This window comes from Gouania willdenowi, chromosome 6 (genome assembly GCF_900634775.1).
Source record: "Gouania willdenowi chromosome 6, fGouWil2.1, whole genome shotgun sequence".
Lineage (NCBI taxonomy): Eukaryota > Metazoa > Chordata > Actinopteri > Blenniiformes > Gobiesocidae > Gouania > Gouania willdenowi.
Window position 1 is genome coordinate 101,274 of NC_041049.1, and position 14,503 is coordinate 115,776.

General features: G+C 42.0%; 1 protein-coding gene across 2 annotated transcripts in view; it reads right to left on the reverse strand.

The window, feature by feature from the left end:
• Window positions 1-2,373: 2,373 nt before the first annotated feature.
• The window catches only part of LOC114465750 (transcription factor COE3-like), a 46,772-nt gene continuing 34,642 nt past the window's right edge, over window positions 2,374-14,503 (reverse strand). For both annotated transcript variants that reach the window (XM_028450965.1, XM_028450964.1), the window contains exons 10-15: window positions 10,438-10,526; window positions 8,708-8,773; window positions 8,403-8,553; window positions 5,586-5,771; window positions 3,925-4,086; window positions 2,374-3,834 (exon numbers count right to left, since the gene is read on the reverse strand). In XM_028450965.1, the coding sequence (XP_028306766.1) occupies window positions 3,803-3,834; window positions 3,925-4,086; window positions 5,586-5,771; window positions 8,403-8,553; window positions 8,708-8,773; window positions 10,438-10,526 (686 nt within the window). In that variant the 3' untranslated portion in view covers window positions 2,374-3,802. The remainder of the gene's footprint in view (window positions 3,835-3,924; window positions 4,087-5,585; window positions 5,772-8,402; window positions 8,554-8,707; window positions 8,774-10,437; window positions 10,527-14,503) is intronic.

Consider the following 14,503-nt stretch of genomic DNA (forward strand, 5'->3'; position numbering starts at 1 on the left):
CTACTACTATGTACTAATATATGCAAACAGGTTGTTGATACAATCCCCCCCCAACCAAGCTCCAGTATCTCTGATATTTTCATATAGATGTATAATAAATCTAAAATACCCACTTATCAACCACTTACTAAATACAATAATGTGATTATAATCTGATAGGTCGACCTTTATTAACATTAAAATACTGTGAACATTCCTACCAGGGCTGGTGATATGGATCAAAACTCATATCTAATATATTTTCTAAAAATGGTGATATATGATATAAATCTAGATCATTTTATATCAAATAAAGTCTGACAAGAAAGACAATTAAATCTGATGATGCAAAATGCTACACAGGCTCATTTATTAATGGAACCCTAAGGGACAGCACGTGTGAGTGAGTTCTGTAGTCTAGCTTGTTATAGGAAAGGTTTGGATTAGAATGCACTCATTAATTATCTAACTTTACGTGACGTTCTGAGATGTAAAAGCAGCGACTCAGAAAACTAGTATTTTTACACAAAATTCAATTTATATTAATATATGCAATATTGTAGTTTTCTATATCATCATCTCTCTTCTGAGGTATTTCTGGGTTTATTGCCGCTGTCGGCACTAATTTTGCGAGAACTGCCTCTCAGGACATTTCAGGTGGAAGTTCTCACGAGGCTCGTGACGGCGTTCAGTTTAGAGAGACAGAGGAATGTTTTTAGATGTTTATCTTTTAATTAATATTACATTTAAATACAGGATATTTACGGTAAATACTAATACAAGAAGATGACGGGAAAGAGACCCAGTGGCCATGTGTCCTGTACGCCAGTCCGCCCAGATTTTTGAGAGTGTGAAATTTTATGATGGAGTTTGACTGGAAAAGATGTAAAAATCTAATGTGAAGAATTAACAACAGTTTGATTGTTGTGATCAGTGTGTGTGTTTGTGTGTGCAACAATCTCTATAAAGTGTGTAACCAGACCAGCAGAGGTCCAGGACTGACCCAAACACACTCCTGTAAACCCAGAACCCCCCCCCCCCCTCAATAATCTAAGCTGTCACCCCCCCTCCCCCCCTCCCTCAGGGTCATTTGTCATGAGGGAAATCGCGGCTCAAATCTTCCTCTGCAGTAATATGTCTGTCACTCAGAGACCCCCCCTCCCCCCCAAAGCCCCCCCATCTGACAGTCGATCAGACGCTCCTCACACTGAGCTGATAACAACCTTCTTCTTCTTCTCATGTTGAAGTGGACGTTTCTCATCCATCAGACGCCGTTTATCGCTGTACGCTGTGAAATCATAAGCAGAGCTTTGGTCTTATCTGTACACAGTGATGAACACACTGACCACAACGATACAGCTGCTAAAGGAACCAGTGGAACCAGTGAACAGCAGAACAAACAGGAAGCAGGAAGTGCACAAGGAAGAGAAACCAGAACAAACTCCCAGGAAACAGCAGTGTGGTGTGTGTGAAAACATTAGAGATGATGTTTTTTCTTCTTTATTCAAAAGAATTCAGTTAATGTTCACCTGACGTCTCATCTTCAGTGTGTGTGTGTGTGTGTGTGTGTAACACCCTCTGGTCCTCGTTAGCGTGTGAACGATGAGTTTTGTTTGCATGTGATTACTTTGGTGATCAGATGTTGATTTTACTAAAACTAAACAGACTTTACATTGCGATCAATAAAAATCTTTATTTATTTATATCTATAAGATGTTAAAGCATGAATTAGATATATTTATTTATCTTCTCTAATGTTGTGTTTTATCATCTGATCAGAACTGATCATTATCAGTTGTCTTACCTTTTCTCATTTATTGATCGATCAGATGGTGATGAAGGTAAACTCTCTCAGTGAACTGATTAAATAGTTTTCCAGGTGCAGATGTTAGACAGATGTTCTCCATTACTGCTGATCAATAGTCACTCCTCCATTGATCAGCACCGTGTGACCTCGTTCACCTTCTCTGTGTTTACCTCACACTAACTGTATGTGTGTGTGTGTGTGTCATGTCTGCTCGTTAACACACTGACCCTAGACAGCGTCTGATTGGACAGTTCAGAGCAGGTGAACACACACACACACACACACACACACACACACACACACACACACACACACACACACGGGATGATGAACAAAGTAAACTGAGTTTGGATTAAAACAGATTAAAGATCAATTCTGAGACAAACATCACAGCGTGAGAAGTTTTTTTTTTAAACTTTCTTTATAATTTATTATTTTAATAATTGACATCAACATCAGAAACAAATGAAGCTGATTCTACATCAGCTTTGATTGAAACACCAACAATATGTGTGGTTTATCTCTCACACACACACGCACACACACACACGCACACGCGCACACGCACACGCACACGCACACGCACACACACACACACACGCACACGCACACACACACACACACACACACACACACACACACACACACACACACACACACACACACACACACACACAATGAAGACAACATGAAGTAGATAAAAATACAAAAGCTTGGATCTGAAATATTCACACAGACAACACAGGGGGAGGGGCTTAACTGTTAGAGGAGGGGCCTGAAAACAACACCTCTGGACAAGAAGACGTACAATAATTGCAGCCAATCAGGAGACATTATTTCATGCACAATAAACACAGATCAAACACGAACTCCTCGTGAGCCTGATTTAATCAAACATTCTCAGATCACTTGGTTCACAACAGGTTAACTTCACCTGGGTCAGTGCGCTGTCATCAAAGGGGGCGGAGTTAGCAGCATGTGACCAATGACAGACACCAACCAGGATCTGCTAACATTGAGCAGGTGATATTACAAGCTAACGGTTAGCCAATTGGCGTTAGTTACCATGGTGATTAACCAGCGTCAGTGCAGGGCTCAGTTCTTCATCACAGCAACAGTTTTTATTTATTTTAAATTCCTTCTTTTCATACTGACGTTTCATTGGTAGATTGTTCAGTTAGTGGGAGGAGCCTCACCTGTTGTGTATGACAGGTGTGTGTTGTGGAGCAGACACAAACCAATGGTTCTAAACCTCTGACCAATCAGAACAGAGGAAGCTGATGACAGGAAACTGCTCTACAAAACAGGAAGTGAAGTTACCTTTAGACTCCTCCCACTGAGCCTCACTTGTTCAGGTGTTTCATCTCTGTCAGTGCCAAATCCTTTCAGATCCTTCCAACGCGTGCGTGAAACGCGTCTCCATCGGGTCGGCCATGTTTTACAGCAGTTAGTGTAATATTTAAAAGGTTGAAATCCTGCTTTTTAAAAAGAATTAGAAATTTATGTTTCGAGTGAATTTCCAATTTATTTTGGTTTTTATATTATTTTCTGTTTGGTTTTTCATTGTCACTGTTGTGTTTTGTGTTTTTAGAAATAAACACCACAAAACATATTAAAATGCATACTATTAAAATATTTAACAAACATCGTACGGTTGTTTTATATTCAAAGATCACGTCCCAGCTGCTCCGTCTACGGGCTGGAGAGAAGGAAGTGACGCAGTCTACGCACACACACGTTGGAAGGATCTGGAACTATCAGGACCGTGAAAGGACTGGACAATGACATCACCTCAACAACAAAAGGAAGTGAAGAACAAACATTTGGTCCAATCAATTCGCAGGTAGAGGTGGTGATGTCACCACTCAGAGACAAATTACAGCACTGCCAATCATTCACATCTCTGTAGGTTAATCAGGCTGAGGCTCCGCCCAGTCACACACTGCTTTGTGCTGGCCCTGCCCCCCTCTGAGGCCATTGGTTCTTATGATTCAGGTGTGACAGGAAGTAGATCCTCTACATCTGAGGAACGACTCGGCCGGACATCACTAAGGAACACACACACACACACACACACACACACATCAACCAACACGCGCGTGTGTTTGTGTGTGTGTGTGTGTGTGTGTGTGTCTCACCCTGCAGCCCGTGAGTGTTGTTGTTGGGACAGTTGTGTGGGGGGGAGGCTGGGGGGCGTAGAACAGGAGCGAAGGCGCTCTTCTGTTTGACGGCTGAGAAGGAGAAAACACTGTGGGTGGAGCTACAGTTGGACACACCCATCGTTGGACTGGAAGAGACGACTGTTACAGACACACAGTTGTTCAGAGTTAGTCATTTGTTTTTGAGTCACATGTGTTAACTTCTCTCCCAGGGGAGTGTGTAGAATCAGAATCAGAATCAGAATCAGAATCAGAATCAGAATCAGAATCAGAATGTTTTATTGCCATTGTTGATGAACAGAATTCACAACTAGGAATGTACTTTGGTTTACAGGTGCTTAAAAAAAAGGTGCAATAGCCAACAATAGAATAAAATAAAATAAGACATGCAATAATAAGTTTTTGATAATAATATAATATAATATAATATTGTGGTGAATGATAAGACAACATGTATTGCAGCCTCGGTAGTTAGAGAGGTAACATAGGGTTACCCTAACCTCGTAAACCCGGAAACATAACACCCCTCCCTTAAAGGTACAGTCCTTTGGTGATTGTCTCTATAGTCTTACTTGTGAATGACCACACAGCCCCCCCCCCCCCGAATTCACCTATAAAAACAGGTAAGCCAAACAGGTACCCAAAAAAAACAGAGGACACAACAAAGTAGTGCAAAACAAAACAACACAGCACTTAACAGTACCAGAGAATTCAACGTTTAGGGGGACGGATCGGGCGGCCATAACGGCTGCACTTAACAGGAGAGGGGCCAAGGCCAGGGCAAGGGTGGCCGCAGGGGGGCTCCCACGCCGTGGGGCTTGGGCCAGTCAAAACGGTACGCCAGCATCCACATGAGCAGCCTTGAAACAATCTATAACTACTCGCTCACGTTTACACCCAATATCCACAACAAATTTCTTAGACCCCCCCACCAGGACACGAAAAGGCCCATCGTAGGGAGGCCGTAGCGGGCTATGATGGCCATCGTGGTGGATGAAAACATGCTTCGCAGATGGCAAAGCCTTGGGAACGTAGGACTTGGGGAGGCCATGTGAGACTGGAATGGGGACGAAAGCGTCGGCAATGTCCTGGGACAACGCACGATGGGAGGCCACCGACCACGGAGCTGTGGCATCAGGAAGAACCATGGACCTCCTGTAGTGTCTAACAATGGACCTAATGTAGCAGCTAATCCTGTAGCAGCTAACCATGGACCTCCTGTAGCAGCTAACCTTTGACCTCCTGTAGCTAATCATGGACCTCCTGTAGCAGATAAACATGGACCTCTGGAGGTCTGCCGCAGAAATCTCCTGGGCAGAACCTGGCAGGACCACCATCAGAGTCCTCGGCCAGGCCTGGATGCCAAGTATGTTGGCACTGCTCACTCCATGAACACAGAGTAGATCTAGGACACGTCCCTCAGGACGTTCTGTACGGCTAACCATCCAAAAGAACCAGAGCCTTCACACAAACGTGTGTCAGTGTGTGCGTTAGTGTGAGTGTTCCTGAAGGAATGTTTTAAAGCAGCAGTCCTAACCACAGCAAAGATAGAAAAAGCTACACACACACACACACACATACACACACACACACTTCATCGTCCAATCACAGAACCTGACAGAAGATGGGCTGATACTCACTGCTGTATGGGGACGTGTTGGAGGATCCGTTGAGGAACCCCGGAGAGGACGCGACCCCCAGGTTGGAAATGGCTGTGTTTCCGTAGCCGTTCATGCTGCTCATGTTGGTTCCATAGTTGTTGTGTTGGGGGGAGGGGGGGGCGTAACCTCTGGGTGACACACTGCTGTTGCTGCGACTGTAACCAACTGGAACACAACCACTGGTTAGGGTTCTGATTCTGGTTCTAAGACCTGGACAGGACTCACACTCATCTATGATTAGATCAGTGTTTGCACATGGGCACTTCAGCACCAACATCAAACCATCAACCTCCGCCACAGCCGAGCCAGTGTCCCCCTAGCATCCCCAAACCATACCTTATCCATCTGTGTTTGACTTTACACTTAAAGGTGCAGTCCGCAAGTTGGAGAAGAGAGAGGACTTAGTATCAAAGTACAACTTTCAGATCCCTCCTCCTCCCCCTCCCTCTCCTGCCCTACCTCCAAAGTCCCTCTAGAAGCTAACAAGCTAACGTCAGCTCGACTGCAACATCACAGTAGTAGAAGGAATATGGCACCAGTGTGTTCCGGCTGTTTGCTCTATCTGCTCTGCTGGAACTGTTCTTTGTTGTTGCATTGCTTGGATTTTTGTCCCAAAATGTCACTGCGTTGCTGGTTTATGACCATCAGGCACTTATGAACCTAAATCAATCGCATGAGGTATGTCTAACTCACAACTTTGAGGACCAAACATCCAGACTTCCTCCTCACTTGGTCTCGGTTTTTGCTTACCTGCTGCGCACACCTGTCCCACGGCGGAAGCTCATGGACAACGGTGGATCCAGCCTGTGGCTCACGTGCATCTGAACGTTGACCTACGTTATCTGCCACTGGCAGCGCCGCTGCACGGACGCCGTTCCCGGTATCGCGGCATGAATCACGAATGCCTACACAGGTTAATGAGGAAGTGACTACGTCTGTGCTTTCAGAACGCTAGATTGTTAGAAAACAAAGCGCATCTCCTAAAGGACCTCTTTAAGTCCCGTGAGCTGAATTTGATGGGCCTCTCGGAGAATGAGTTTGTTCATCTGAATGAGTTGTGCCCTCCGGACTACTACGTGTTTGGGACTCCTCGGGTAACGCGTCATAATGGCGGTTTGGCGCTCGTGTGCTGTAATTCTTTCTCCTGCAGACTGATAGACACGGACACTTTCAACTCCTTAGAGCTCCAGACGTGTACGGTTGGAAACAAACTCTCTTTTTACTGTGTTTTAATTTACCGACCGCCTGGTGCTGCTCGTTTATTTCTAGATGAATAAACTGAGTTCATGTCATCTATTGTTAAACTGGAGAGTCTATTAATTATTGGTGATTTTAATCTCCATGTTGATAACTCTTCCTGTCCTATGGCTGCAGAGTTTGTCTCTTATGGACTCTTTTCACTTTGTGCAACATGTGTCGGTCCAACGCACACAAAAATTCATACTTTGGATTTGGTTTCTTCTTTTGGTTTAAAAATTGACCAACTAAGTATTGAAGATTTACAAATAAGTGCTGTTTTTTATTCAATCTGTCATTTACACTGGCACGAACTACTTCCAATAAACAGACTTCAGATTGTTCAGAACGCTGCGCCAAACTTTTGACCGGTTCTCCCAGAACATCCCACATTACCCACATTCTTTCTGGTCTTCATTGGCTTCCAGTTAATTATCGTATTGAGTTTAAAATTCTAGTCCTTACTTTCTGTGTGATGCATGGTCAGACCCCTCAATACATCACTGACTTGTTGTACCCCTACACTTCAGGACACACCCTTCAGTCATCAGACCAGGGTCTCCTCATGATCCCAAAAAATAATTTTAAAACCTGGGGTGACCTGGTGTTCCAGGATGTAGCACCAAGACTCTAGAATAACCTACACCAGTCACTCTGTGATTGTCTGTGTGGAATCTTAAAAAAACATCTGAAGATCACACTTTTCAGAAAGGTTTTGGGTTGAATTACTTCACCTTTCATGATGTTCCTACTGTTGTTTTAAATGATCTTGTTTTATTATCCTTTTGTGATGTTTCTGTTGTTTTAGTTTCACCTTTGTTTGTACAGCACTTTGTGATTTTATCTGTGATAAGCGCTATAGAAATAAAATGTACTTACTAATAATATAACATGCACTGTTAAAAGGATCTTACTGCAGCGGTCTTTCCCACCAGGCTACTCTCTCTCTCTCTCTCCCTCCCACTCAATGTGCACACTCGCCCACCAATCTATCAGCAGCAGCAGCGTTACAATACAGGGAGCTTACAGCAGCACAAATGAGCCGTTGGATAAGCCTAAAACATGGAAGCTGCTGCATGAACAACACATGTACCACAGAGTTCTAGTGTAACAATCACAAATCAAACAATGTAAATCAAGCAGCAGTATTTACCTTTTAAGCAGAAAAGTCACCAATTCCATCTTCTACACTTACAGACCATACACTGTAAAAAAGACTCATCTCCAGGAACACTACCTTTGAGCATTGCCGTGTTTCGGCCATGGCAGGTCACGCTACAGGTGTAAATAAAAGTGCTCATAAGCTTGACTGAGCGGAAGGGGGCGGGGACTGTGATCAACAGCTGTCAGACAGTCCATCAAACACAATCCTGCCTCGGTGCATTCCTGCAATTTGCCAAAGGCAGCAGGACACAATGAGCCTGTTTTTTTCCCACAAACCACTAGTTTCATATAAAACTGTCCTTACATAGTTACAACTTTAGCAAATATGACAAAAAGTCACTTTTATAAGAGTTACGGACTGCACCTTTAAACATTACTACTGCACTACTTCAGTACCTTGGGTATTCTCAGGCACGTTGAAGGAGTTCATCATGCTATGAGGGGCAGAGCTTAGGGAGGCGGAGCTTAGGGAGGAGATCTGGTTATGGTTCCTGGGAACGTTGTAGAGAGCCTCAGTGATGTCAGCAGCTCTCTTTAAGATCATCTCCTACACACACACACACACACACACACCTAAAACTCAATGACATCATAATTGTGTGGACAAAGGGTTAAAAGTGAAAGGTTGATGGTTCAAATCCCAGGCTGATCTCATAACTGTGAGCAAGGCAGGGATCCAATCTGACATGTGTGTGTGTTACCTGGTTGTTGTGAGGTACTCCGTACAGCGCCTCCACCAAATCAGCTGCTCTCTTTAACAGCACCTCCTACACACACACACACACACACACACACACACAGCTTCATTCAGCCGTTATCTTAATTATAGCATCAATAGGCTCTTGATTCTCATTATAAACCACAACAGTGTCTTCAATTAACCACACCCATCCCCTCATCCTCCAATCACAGCGCAGTAACAACACAAACAAGACAACCATCAGTGATTATGTGTGTATGTAACTGTAGCAGTCAGCACGACTAGTAGATGATTAAAGTTAGTTAAATAAACTACATTATGAGCCACAGAATAGATTTAAGCGTTCATGTTTCTTTAAATAGTTTTTATTTTAGTTGATTGCAGACATACATTAAAATGGTAAAAATATAAACATTTTATTTAAAAACAATAGCGTAACAATGCCTAAAAGGTGTAAAAGGTTTGTGTGTGTTGGAGAAGTGAACCTTTTATAAAGTATATTCTCATTACTTCATAAATAAACTTCACTCAGATGAAAATTGAATCCCTGGAACACTGAAGTTAGAAATAATAAAAGTAATCAGTATTAAGAATTACATGTACTGTAGAGAAAACATGTTTTATTAACATGCATGCTCTTCAAATGTAAACAAACTGTATAGTGCATATTTTAAACATGAACAAATACCAGCCACTCACGACCCGACATCTTTCATCTTCATTTTCCCCTGAGTCAGCAGTCTTCCTTTTTACTGTTCAGGTTTTTCAACACCAGATAAACATCTACACATTTTACAACTTAATTTCAGCTCCTATTGTTTGTTTTACCCCATTCTGTTTGTCTTCTCCGACCACAAACCACAACAATCATGCTAACGTTAGCACATAGCCAATTGTTGTATGACACGGGAAATGTAGGATTAGTACAACCAGCAGTGTTGCCAGATATACATTACGTTTTAAAATCTAAACACACACAAAAACAGCCCAATCTGGCAACAATAACTTGTTGCATCGTTTCTGCAGCTTGTCGATTCAAACAGACGCAGTGGTATTTGTTTCATTTTTCACCAGCCAAAATGGCTAATAACGCTATAATGTTACCCACCACAGTTCATTTTTACCTGATATTGGTGAGTTGGAGGGTGTTAATTTAAAACGTTGACTGTGTATATATATATATATATATATATATATATATATATATATATATATATACACATATATATATACATATATATATAGTGTCTAGTACAGTTGTGTGTGTGTCTCCTTCCTTCTCACATGGCTGCTCTCACTGATTACCTGATTTGACTGTGTCAACCTCTTTGTATGCCAACAGGCTTACACACACACACACACACACACACACACACACACACACACACACACACACACACACACACACACACACACACACACACACACACACACACACACACACACACACACACACACACACACACACACACACGTTTTCAATGTTTAAATATAAGAAAAAACTAACTCTAAATCAATAAACATAATTGAAATCATTGCTCTGTGTGTGTGTGTGTGTGTGTGTGTGTGTGTGTGTGTGTGTGTGTGTGTGTGTGTGTGTTCTCTCAGTGTTTGGGATGCTGAGCCCTAACCAAACTAAAGAACAAACACAGTGATGACTATCAGGAGCAGCCAACCAGAACCTTTGTCTGATGGAATCAGGAACCAATCATCATAGTGGGGGTGCAGTACCTTAGGCAGCCTGTCGGGGTCTCCAGGGTGACGGGGGACCACCTTCACTAACCTCTGGAAGCCATAATCAATGGTGGGTTCGTTGAGGGCTGCAGAGGGTCACATGACACACGTTAGCATCACTCTGTAAAGGGAACCCGTTGACCTCTGACCTGGGGGAGGATATCTGACCCAGTCTGACCTGAGGGTCCCCCTGAACCAGTGGTTCGTAACTTTTTCAGCCCACGACCCCCCCCAAAAGAAGGTTCCTGAGAGCGGGGACCCACATCTATAAGGGGGAATAAAGCATGTAACGCTGCATGGTTAGCATGCAGAGGTGATTCAGGGAGGGACTCTGTGTTGAGCTCCTAGGAAGCTATTGACAGTCTGAAGCAGATAGCTAACTGGAAGCTAACTGGACTAATCAAAGCCAAATGAACTGAGCAATAACAAACCTGTCTGTAGTGTTAGCTATATGCTACACATGTTTACTGAGTACATCATGCGACCCAAACACACAGACATGTAACAGACGGTGCTGACCAATCACTGAGCTTTAAGGTCTGAATCAGGAAGTGACAAAAGTCTGTTCCTGTTATTAAAGATTTTCCTCTTTTTAACTCATCATGTGGTCGGGGCTTCGAGTACCTACATGTGATGAGGACGCAGACCTTTACTGATGGAGAGGTCAAAGTTCACACAACAAACTGTGACCAGGTCAAAGTGACACAACAACACAACAACACAACAACACAACAACACTCAGAAACTGAACGAGCTCAGCTCCTACAGCCATAAATCAGAGCGTTAGTGAACGCATCACAGCACAGCAGGATAGAGAGGAGTCTGTCTGTGTGTGTGTGTGTGTGTGTGTGTGTGTGTGTGTGTGTGTGTGTGTGTGTGTGTGTGTGAAGTGCGTGTGTGAAGTGCATGAATCATAATCCTGTCTTGGTTCAGCTGCATTTAACAAGCTCGGGTCTGTCTGCACCATACATCACATAGTGTGTGTGTGTGTGTGTGTGTGTGTGTGTGTGTAGTCCTTGAAAGCTCACAGAGCGTAGCAGCTCTTCAAGTGTGTGTTAGCTGTGTTGTTGTGTAGTAGTGTTATCAGCTGAAGTCGACCTTGTCTTGTTGACTTTGTTGTCACTTGTTTCTGTCAAGCTTCGACCAATGAGACGTCAGCTCCAGCATCACATGACAGTGTTCTAGTCAGGATGAGTTTTTGTGGGTTTACTGAGTGTTGATTTACTGTACATTTACTCTCGTTACTGTAATTGAGTAGCTTTTTTGTATACTTCTACTTTTTTGAGTACTTTTTAAAATTTGTAATTTTACTTTTACTTCAGTAAATTTTGTTTCAAGTAACAGTATTTTGTTACATTTGAAACAGAATCCATTACAGAGTAAAACAAATCTCACACGAGAGCCTGTTACATTTGTGCTATTGAACGTAGCCTAGAGCTGTTGTTAGGATCAGCCAATGGAATGTGTATATGTCTATGGCCTGCTCTGTTGATTCACGTGACGTCACTCACATTACTGCATCGCGACAAAGCGAGAGCGCTAAATTCTGATGGAGAGCAGGAAATTTGAGAATCTGTGTCTGAAATCATCAAAATGTCCATGTTTTGTGTAGTTTACGGCTGCTCCAGTCGTTCTAACCGAGAAAAGGAAAAGAGATTTAATAGATTACCGAAGATTGTTGTTCACAAAGGTGAAAAATGTAAAAAGCTCACAGAACAACAGCGTAAAAAGTGGATATGTTAGCGGTATGTTAGCGAGCTAACTTTATTTTTGTGGCTGTGTTTATATAGCATTAGGTTGTTGTTAAATGTTCACTTACTATTATTTACCTTCTTTCTTTCACCCCTGCTGCACACTGTCCACATAAAGCTGAACACCCTAATGCTATTTCACTGCATGTCATAATGTACTATTCAGTAGTAGTATATATGTATATATGTAGGCTAACGTCGTTAAGATGTTTAGCATGTTTGTTTACATAATAGCCGTAATAACTGCTGAGGAGGTTGTGGACCCACCGCTCAGAAGTGCTCAGATTTAGACGCTAAGTCACGCGAGATGTTCTGAGAGTCACGTGACAGTCTGTGAAAATTCAACATGGCTGTCGCTTAAAAATGAAATAAAAACAATAATTATTAAAATATAATGATAATTAAAATAATTAAAAAGTGAAAAAAAAATGTCAATATACTGTACGTAAGTGGATGTGTGTATGTATGTATGTATGGTAAATATTTGGTAAACACATATAGGTGCTTACAGTCTCACAGGACACTCTCTACCCCCATGTCAACTCTTTCTTCTCCAACCCCTAACCCTTTTTTTCTTTCACACCACCCCCCCCCCCTACACTTTATATAACCACCCCTTTCTTGTCTTTCTCTTTTCATAGTGTTTGTTGTTGTTGTACTATATTTGAACTTTTCACTAACTTTTTCAATCCAGCCCCTTGCTCTGTGGTGTTATCATATGATAAGTATTTCTCATTTTTTTTCTTCTTGCACCCAAGCTTTCTATGACACAGCTGTGCACCAATGCTCACAGACTCTCAGTTATGCTCACATCTGTATGGACTAAACCACTCCTTTCCATGTCTCACTTTTCAGTAACATCCTGGAATGTGCGTGGCATTCGCTCATAGGCTAAAAAGATTAAGATATTTGATGATGTATCAAGATTAAATGCAGACATTGTTTTCTTTCAAGAAACTCACTTACTTCAATCAGAAGAAAAATCTCTGACAGACTCAAATTTTAACAAAATATATAATTTGTGTTTCAATTCCAGACAAAGAGGAGTCTCGGTTCTTTTCAACAAAAGGTTGCTCTTTAACATAATCAACTCCACCATAGACCCAGAGGGTAGATATATTATTATCAAAGTGGTAATCTATAATAAATGTTTCACAATTCTAAACCTCTATGCCCCCAATAACGACAACCCTGAGTCTTTTCGGAGTTGTCAGATCTTTCTGCTGACTTGTAAGCATTGGAAACTTTGAATCTGACAGATTACCAATGTCCTGTGGGGTTCCTCAGGGATCTGTTCTTGGACCTCTTCTGTTTAGCCTTTATATGCTTCCTTTAGGACAAATTTTACAGAACTGTAAGGTTGATTATCAGAGCTACGCAGATGACACACAACTATATCTATCACTGAACCCAGATGACTATGGTCCCATTGAGGTGTTGTGTGACTGTTTAGAAAAAGTAAACTGCTGGATGAGTGAAAACTTCCTTCAACTAAACCATGACAAGATGGAGGTGATTGTCTTTGGTAACAATGAAAAGAGGACTGCTGTCAGCAATTATCTTGAGTCTCGATCTTTAAAAGCTAAAGACCAAGTCAAAAACCTTGGTGTTCTGATTGACTCAGATCTTACATTCAGCAGTCAGATCAAATCTATCACAAAAACATCTTCTACCACCTAAAGAACATCTCCAGAGTGAAAGGTTTAATGGCTCAGAAAGATCAGGAGAAACTGGTCCATGCTTTTATCTCCAGCAGACTGGACTATTGTAATGGTCTTCTGACAGGAATCCCCCAAAAGAGCATCAAACAGCTACAGCTGGTTCAGAACGCTGCAGCTCGGGTCTTAACCAGAACAAAGAGGTCAGAGCACATTACTCCAGTTTTAAAGTCTTTACACTGGCTCCCAGTCAGCCTCAGAATAGACTTTAAAGTTTTGCTGCTGGTGTATAAATCTGTGAATGGGTTTGGTCCAGAATACATCAGTGACATGTTAGTCAGGTATGAACCCAGCAGGTCTCTCAGATCTATGGACACAGATCAGATAGTGGAGCCCAGAGTTCACAGTAAACATGGTGATGCTGCTTTTAGTTGTTATGCTGCAAAGAAGTGGAACAAACTGCCAGCGGAGCTGAAGTCAGCATCCAATGTGAACATTTTTAAATCAAAGTTAAAGGAACTTTTTTTCTCTACTGCATATGATTGAGAAAGAGATTTTTTGTCATGTTGTTGATGTAATGATGATTTTACTGATGATTTTAATTGATTTTACTGATGATTTTAATTGATTTTACTGATGATTTTAATTGTTCTT